Below are 8,818 nucleotides of genomic sequence, written 5' to 3'. Positions count from 1 at the left end.
TAATCAGATATAGATGAGAACTTATCTATCAGGTTAATTGTCTTCGAGAGAAGCTTGTGCATTCCCAAGGAAAAGTAATACATCATCAACATAAAGGCTTATCTTATGGTCTGTATTTTTTGTTTGAATTCCTTTAATATTTGCATTTTGTCTAATTGCTGCTGCCAGTGGCTCAATAAAGATGACAAAAAGTGAGGGAGAGAGTGGGCAGCCCTGCCTGGTGCCCCTCTGCAGACTAAAGCTTTGGGAAATAAGATCATTTGTCCTAACCCGTGCATTGGGGGAGCTGTATAGTGTTCTGATCCAATTAAAGAAGGATGAACCAAATCCAAATTTTTGTAGAACTGCTAATAAAAATTTCCAGTTAACCCGGTCAAATGCCTTCTCTGCATCTAAAGAAACAACTGTGGTTTCTAATTTGTTAATGGAACAGTAATCTATTACATTTATTAATCTGCGTGTATTATTGGCTGCATGTCGACCCTTGATAAAACCTGTTTGATCAGGATGTATTATGAGTGGGGTAATATTTTCTAATCTTCTGGCCAAGACTTTGCAAATTATCTTAAGATCTACATTTATGAGTGAGATTGGGTGGTAGCTAGATGGGAGGGTGGGGTCTTTGCCTGGTTTAAGAAGCAGGCTGATGTTAGCAAAGTTTATATTTGGAGATAGTGTTTGATCATTCTGAATCTGAGTCACCATTCTAAAAAGAGTGGGTGCTCGCTCAGACCAAAATTCTTTATAAAATTCAGCTGTAAAACCATCTGGCCTTATTATTTGGGAGATGCTGTAGGGCATCCTGGAATTCAGACGTTGAGAGAGGTGAATCCAGACCTGAACCCGTTCATCATTTAGCTTTGGTAGATTTATACTGTTAAGAAATTCTTCAATAGCAGTATCAGATGGATTAATCTGTGATGAGTATAAGGCTTCATAAAAGTCTTTGAAACATTTATTTATTTGTTGTGGGTCATGTATAATGTTACCAGTTGTGTCTTTAATAGAAGGAATAGCTGTTTTTTTCTTTATTCAGTTTTAACTGGTTTGCCAGGAATTTTCCAGATTTATTTCCATGCTCAAAATTCTCCAAACGCAGCCTCTGTGTCTTCTTATCAGTTATTTCATTTAATTCCAAATGAAACTTTGACTTCGGGCTGATTTTGTCATATTCACACTGCAACACAGCCACAGTTGTTGTGACACAGGAAACGCCTCCTCCCCTGCCCCCAGTTTCTCCAGCCACGCTGAACATGTCTTATATAGCCATAACGTGCGGCAATGGTACCGCCCATGTGTGGCATTCGACATTACGATTGGACGGCTTGAGAGTCAATCGACAACGTATCAGGGAACGCTGTTGTGCTTGGTTTGCGGTGTGCTGCTGCTGTCAACGAGAGTGCCAACAACATTTAGGCCGGATATAAAACCCAAAAGGGGGTAAGACGGCGCTTTTACGGTATCCTGATCAGTCTGAGGATAATCAGGATGAGATATCTCAATATTTACAGTTCTGTGTTTAAATATATTGGTCTTCTCTTTATCTCGGTTTGAGCGGCCATAATGCGAGTGGCATTATAGCTCTGTTTAGGTATCATCGCTTATCCTTTCAGTTTAGCAAGGAAAAACGTGATGACAAAAAGATGCTCATAAATTGGTTTAGGTGTCTTTAATTGTTTATTTATCTTCCGCATTGAAAACGTGAGGGTTAATAAGTGTATCTGGTGTAGCTAGCCACTCTCAGTCTGCTAAAAACAACCTCTGACCTTTTGGTGGCTCTCCTAAAAGAACTCCCTGCTCCACAAACATGCAATTCATTCAGGGTTTCCATCGCAAGCTGCACACTAGTGGTATCCTTCCTCACATCTGTGTTAAAGCTTTACTTGTCGATCGTCCTCCACATTGCTTCTATCCTAATTTCTCCTGAATTTGTACAGGTGCCTGCAGCAAGCTCTCCGGATGTCCAAGTACAAACTATTTCTGCTGAGACATGGAGAAGGGGCCTGGAATAAAGAGAACCGATTCTGCAGCTGGGTGGACCAGAAGCTGAGTGAGAATGGGGTGCAGGAGGCCCAGGACTGTGGTAGGCTCTTGAAGGAGCAGGGATACAAGTTTGATTTAGTGTTCACCTCCATACTTAGCCGCTCGATCCAGACAGCATGGCTGGTGATGGAGGCTATGGGTCAGGAGTGGGTCCCTGTCGTCAAGTCCTGGAGGCTTAATGAACGACACTATGGTTCTCTGATTGGACTCAACCGGGCAGAAATGGCTCAACAACACGGAGAGGAAAAAGTGAAGCTGTGGAGAAGGAGCTATGACATCACTCCACCCCCGATTGATGAATCCCACCCTTACTTCCATGAAATCTACAACGACCGCAGATACACCACTTGTGATGTCTCAAAGGTGGACCTTCCCCGAGCTGAGAGCCTGAAGGAGGTACTGGACAGGCTGCTGCCATACTGGGACAGCACTGTGGTGCCAGAGATAAAGAAAGGCAAGACCGTCCTCATTTCTGCTCATGGAAACAGCTGCAGGGCCCTGCTGAAACACCTGGAAGGTATGGTACCCTAAGCTACTATAAACAGTGCTCACTGAGGTTTTGTCTCTGTGGGGTGAATGCATTTACTGTAGTTGAAATCAGCAGCTGCTCCTCAACTCTACAGTCTGCTGTTTCTGGTCATAAGAGTCAATGAATTGGAAAGGACATATTTCACTTCCAGAATTGGAAAGTGGTTGACCTCTTGCAAAAAGGTCAATGAGTTTATATTACGTTTGCCGTGGCCGTGAACTCCATAACGCCATAACTGACCTTTTATCAAGCTACTTATACTGCCTACTCTGTAACTTAACACATATTGGCTGTTAGAGTAGATAATCACACACAGCACATGTTGTACATACATACAGTCTAGAACAGACAGTCATTACAGCACCAGTCAAAAGTTTGTCCAAACCTTTGACTGGTGCTGTATGATCTCATTATTTTGCAGTAATTCAAACTGAATGATTGAAAATTGGCCATGAGTTTAATATTTCACTTCCTTTGTGCAGGTATATCAGATGAGGACATTGCCGGCGTGACGTTACCTACAGGGATACCTGTGTTGCTTGAGCTGGATGAAAACCTCAAGCCTGTGAAACCTCGACAGCTGCTGGGAGACCAGGCGAAGATTCAGGCAGCCATTAAAAAGGTGGAAGACCAGGGAAAAGCCAAAACAACAACTTGAATGCACTGCAATAGTTGTAAGACTTAACATAGCTCTGTTCTTGTTGCTTCTGTGCACTTTTTATTAGGTCTGGTGAACACCAAACTCTTCAACAAACTTGAATAACTCATTATATAATACAGTAAATTATATACTAATATTAGACAGTAACAACAACAGGTTGCTGTTCTGCTGAGAAGTTCAGAGATGTGTGTGCAAATGTTTAATTGTTGTGATGAATTGTGTTTTGTGTAAGCACTGAGGAAGCATTTGGTCTGTATCTTGATCCCCCTGTGAATGCCTGTATGTCGACTTTAATGTATTTATTTATTTAGTTACTGAGTGACTCTACTTTACAGATTCACAGCAAAGCAGTGATGCAGAAAAAAACTTAAAATAATATATTTCCTTTCTAAACAATGTTTTTGTGTTACAAAGTTGAGCTTTAGGTTTATTCTACTGGATTTTTAATATGTGCCTTCCGTATTTATTCAGCTTTTCGAACAGGTCTGTTATTTAAAGTGAGCCTATTATGCTTTTCCCTATTTTCTTTCATGTGTATGCTGTTACATTGCCAAAAGCTCAGGCTTCAGCTGTCTGAAACCAGCTAAACACTCAGTTTCAGGCATTTTCTTTTCTAATCTGAGAAGGGATATCCTTAATAAATTTAAAGGGAGAAGAGCTAAAACGGATGAACCTAGGGTGCGCAAAGGCCAACTGTAAGATAAATAAGGATTATTTTGAACTGTGAATCATGCAAAGCTACTCGTGTAGAGTTCAAAAATATAAATATGGAGCTGGAAATCAGCAGAATAGGTCCACTGAAAGAGTAAAAGCACTCTGTTTACAAATCTTACCTCAGAATATTTAAAAAGCTAGGCTGGTCATTCCAAGAATTGGGTAATTATGAGCCACTGAAAGGCTGTAAATATGCTGAACTATAATGCGTACAAGTTACTGATGCTCAATAAGTAAAACAGCTGAATCTGCTTTTCTGTGTGGTTTATACAGTACATTAACTCTGACACAGAACAGATTGAGTTTGAAACACTGTGGCTTAAAATCATAGATCTATCGGCATGATAACTAATAATTTCTATTCTAAATTACTGTCTACATGGGCCGTTTGATGTTTCTCATGTAATGACTGAAAATGTCGCTGTCTGCACATTGTCTTACAGCAGAACTGTCTCACCACTGTTTGTGGCTCACGCCGCTTTAATGTTCTTAATATGTTGTAAGTACTGTTTATCATTTGTGTGTCTATATTTTTGTTTGTTGCATTTTGCTGCCACTGTAACGTGTACCGGTTTGTTAGCTCAACAGGCGAAATGGACACATTTTGAACATTTCTAGATACTAAAGGGTAGAAACACTGATATATTTGTAACTTCCCTGCTGTTCTCACCTTTCAAGATGAAATAAAGGGAATTCTAATTTTCCTAAAACACTTGAGTTATTTCTGTGTTATTGTTCGTTTTCAGCTTTGTTTTTATCAGATTGTTCATTATTTTTGAGGAAAAGGGATTCCCAGATGTCTTCTTGATATACAGTTAACTGTAAATTATGTGATGGAGCAATTGAAACAAATCAGAAAATAAACAATAATGCTTGTTTTGGAAGTACAGACATGCTTGCAATTTGGATTCCGGTCGCCTTGAGCCCACTGGAAACAATAACAACTGAGTCAGTTCGGTTACCGCAGATGGATTCAGAGGAGTGGTTCATCATTTCTCAACTCTTTCTGTAATTTGTCCAAACCGCTGGGGCTGAGCCTGGGAGAAACCCTCTAATTGGATGGAAATGATCCTAAATGAAATGCTGAATGATTAGTGTGATTTTTTTTTTTCATTCCAGTCTATGTAGCAGCATGGATCCATTTATTTAGCTGATCTGATAATGTATGGACCACAGCATTTACATCTAGCCTTTATCATCCAGTCAGGCATATTAAATACACCTGTCATTTTGCTGAATATACCTGCATTCACACCTGGAAGTCAATGACTGCACTTCAGTCATTCAGACAGCTTGTCACACACAGTAATACAGCAGTGTTAAATTGCATGAGACCAAGTCACAAGCTTTGATTTATGTTCATTTTCTCTTTTAAGTGTGTATTACAAAAAATCAGTTTGATATTTTTTGAAGTAATTAACTAAACCAGGGGATTCAAATGCACTGCAATCTAAATGCATATCTAAAATGAAACCGTGTGCATACACATGCAAAATGTGTGAGTTGCAGCTTGAGCAGGCGGAGCTGCACATTACATCCTCTGCTTATAAACCTCTGGTCGCTCTGTGACTGCTGATTTCCAGCTGCTTTGGTCTGCAGGCCTGGTAAGTTTGATCATAACGTGTGATAAAGCTTTATAACTTAGCACAGGTATATAGGGAGGTTATTTATTTGTATTTAGAGTGACGTGGAAAAATTCAAGCTTTATAATCGAAGTGGAGTACATATTTACAGCCACTAATGACTGTTGAATTTGTGGTGCTATCATGCATCATTTGAAGTGAGGACAAAAAGACCAGCTGGTTCAGACTGTGAAACACCCCAAAGAAGACCAACTTCTTACTTGTTGACAGTGATTTTATTTTTTATATAGATACCTCACTTTTGTTCTTCTTCTAGGAAAAGAAAATCTGAATGTGCCAGCTTCAAAGTAGATTGTTTGAATAAGATGCACATGAACAAAAATACTATAAAAATAAGTGTATGGCATTCATTGTTTAGAAACTAAAGCCTTAGATCTCTGTATGGAGACTTTCTACTGTTCCACACAGAGATGTTAAAAGGACTGCAGCCAGTATCTTCGCTCTATAGAGGTTTTTAACATCCTCGAGCAGAGATAGAATGTGAAAGTGATGCCATGAAATGAGGTTGATGTGAAATATCTGTTTATACTGTGTTTATACTTTTAGGTTTAATACTACAAAAGAAATGTGATTGCTATGAAGGAAATTGATGTGACTTTTAAGGCAGTGTAACCGAGCTGCACACATAATCTTGAGAGCCTGAGAACTCTAACAAGGAGTGACAGAAAAAAAAAGGCATGTCTCACAATCCCTTTTGATGAAGTAATTGTGAGCTTAATCATGTACAATTTGTTGGCACAGGCTTCTGCAAATAAGTGGTTTCAGCTGCCAATATTCTTGTTTTTTCCCCCGCTTTCCTGAAGGTTAGGCATCTTCTCTGTCCAACAGAACGACAGAAGTCGAAACAATAGTTTGTCTTTAGTTTTTCTGTTACTCATATATTAACCAGACATCTGGCTGTGGACACACTGTTTGCTGTGGTGGACATGTCTAGTCAGACTCCTATTCCTTAGATGGTATTGAAGATAAAGGCTAGACCACACTTGGTTGCAATGTGTAAGTTTGTGACCAGAGGCTCATCTAACACTGAAACTGTGTTTGTATTTGAAGAGCATTCTCACTCACCCGTCTTGATTACAGAAAGTGGGCTAACTTTTGTATCCTGAAAGTGAAAACAGCTGTGTATGCACAAATTAGAAAAGATATTTATAACACATTTGACTTCCAGCCTTTCATGAGCCTCCAGTATGCATGAATACATGGGAATATGGTCTCAAAAAAATCAGATATTTGTCTTTAATGATGTTTAGCTAGAATGACTTACATATATTTTAAAATGGCTTCAAATTAGCACAATTCAAATGCTATTTTTTGCATGGTGACAAGTGTGTCTGCATGGGCATGGAGATGTAAAATGTCTTTTGAACACGAACACAGGGGATCTGCTGTAGTTTGAGTTCAAAATCAGCCATTTAAAAAGTTGTGAATCAAATCTGCCAGCTGAGAAAGTGACACAGGGGGAAATTCAGCTGCTGATGTTTTAATGTGTGCACAAATGAGTCTTTGTGCCCGAACAGTGGTGTGATTTGACAGAAAGGAAAGCTGTGTGTTCTCTAGTTGTACAGGGGGGGCACTCTAAATGGGAGAGGAAATGGTTTTCCACATGAGCAAATAACAAGAGGTGAAAGGTGAACACTAGTGGCACTAACGTTAATGAAGTCATTCATCAGCAATCCTGGAGAATTAGCATTCCCAACACCGTTAGCAGAATGATTAAGAGGTAGGAATTATTTTAAATGTCCTGCTTTTCCTTGTAGTTTTTTTTTTTTTTTTTGTTAAATCATTCTTCCAGTTGTGGCTTTTCCCTCTCTGCAGCATTTTTGGGAAGCTTATTCACGGTGATCACAATGGAAATAAGTTATTCTTGGGTTACCACTTTGTTTAGCAGCAGGTATTTCCTTGAGTAAACCATGATCTCTGTGCGTGGCAGGGACACTACAACTAACGCTGCTTGTGTACTTCCTTAAAAGGAGGCCAAGTACGCCATCTGAGCTGATGGGATGTGGAGCAGGGAGTGCACACAGCTGCATCTATTTCCACTGAGTGCCCATCTGAGGATGAAGCAGTAACTCCGCTTTGAATTAGGATAATTTATTGAATTGTGTCACCAGACTTGTTTTATTCCCATCAATGATCGCTCACACTCTACGATGTTTTATCAGCAAACAACAGTTTCCATTCACCAGCTGATTATAAGCCATAATAAACCATTTGTTTAATAAAACCAAGCTGAGGTGCAGAGCCAAGAGCTGAAGAGCCTGAGCTTACAGTCGGCCCGTTACTTTGCACAAAGTTGACAAGACATTTGGAAATCTTCACTTTACCACCACAAAACAACACAGACTCATTTTCTGTTGAACTGTTTACAAATATTTTAATGAGCAACAGAAAAGGTCACTGATACAGCATGTTGTGGCTTGTAAACTGTGTGGAATTTGTATCCTGGTGATGGACTTTTTTGAATGTGACCATATTTGGTCATGGGGAGTAAGCAGCCGTGGCTTGTTGATTGATTGCAAACGCCTCTCTGGGAGCTGTTTATCTGCATATAAATTTGTTGAAGCACTTTCTTTATTCTGAATATTTGATTTACTTTCTACAGAGCATCCTGTATGTGACATGTATATTTAGCTGATACTGTTAGTAGTGAGTAATAAAATGAGAACTGTCGCAGGAGCTCAGTCACCAGCCTTACAATTAGCTAGTCAGAATAGAAGTCAAAGGATTAGATTGAAGAAATATTCATGTATAGTTATTCTGCCCTCACTAAGGCCTACCTAAAGCACAAAGACTGGAAACAGGGGGAAACGGATAGTTTACAATATTTACCGCCCTCAGAGTTAATGATCTAAACAGTCACTGGCATCCAGCTCTAATGTGTGCTGCCATGTGTCTCTAGAGTGATCATAATGAAGAGCAGTTGCAGGAAAGTTTCTTTTTGATTTTGTTTTTCTTGCACCCACAATTTTTGATGGACTCATTACAACAGAGACAGGGCTGCGCAGTTACTTGTATCCAGCTGTCTGACTGAAGATGTGAAATTTGCTGTTACGTGCCAAACCAAATGCTAATCATGCATCAGAAACAGTGCTGAAAAGAACAGAATCTGTCTTGGGCTCATTTTGATGTCTGATTCATACATTTGCAGACACTCTGTAAAGTTACCATCATTAAGCCAGTAATCACAAAGCCTGACAATATACAAATAGCACATGGTGTTTACACAAA

General features: G+C 39.5%; 1 protein-coding gene across 2 annotated transcripts; it reads left to right on the top strand.

Annotated features, from left to right (window-relative positions):
* The first annotated feature begins 1,345 nt into the window (after window positions 1–1,345).
* bpgm (2,3-bisphosphoglycerate mutase) lies at window positions 1,346–4,657 on the top strand. 2 transcript variants are annotated; one of them, XM_030730518.1, is made up of 3 exons: window positions 1,346–1,440; window positions 1,939–2,560; window positions 3,055–4,657. In XM_030730518.1, exons 2-3 carry the CDS (start codon window positions 1,960–1,962, stop codon window positions 3,228–3,230), a joined length of 777 nt encoding a protein of 258 aa, XP_030586378.1. In that variant the 5' UTR covers window positions 1,346–1,440; window positions 1,939–1,959; the 3' UTR covers window positions 3,231–4,657. The 2 variants fall into 2 exon arrangements, with proteins under 2 accessions (XP_030586378.1, XP_030586379.1); XM_030730519.1 differs by lacking the exon at window positions 1,346–1,440 and adding an exon at window positions 1,834–1,850 and having other exon boundaries at window positions 1,938–2,560.
* The last annotated feature ends 4,161 nt before the right edge of the window (window positions 4,658–8,818 follow it).

The sequence above is a fragment of the Archocentrus centrarchus genome, chromosome 6 (genome assembly GCF_007364275.1).
Source record: "Archocentrus centrarchus isolate MPI-CPG fArcCen1 chromosome 6, fArcCen1, whole genome shotgun sequence".
Lineage (NCBI taxonomy): Eukaryota > Metazoa > Chordata > Actinopteri > Cichliformes > Cichlidae > Archocentrus > Archocentrus centrarchus.
The sequence above is the reverse complement of the archived record's forward strand: the minus strand, read 5'-3'. Positions and strand labels throughout refer to the sequence as shown.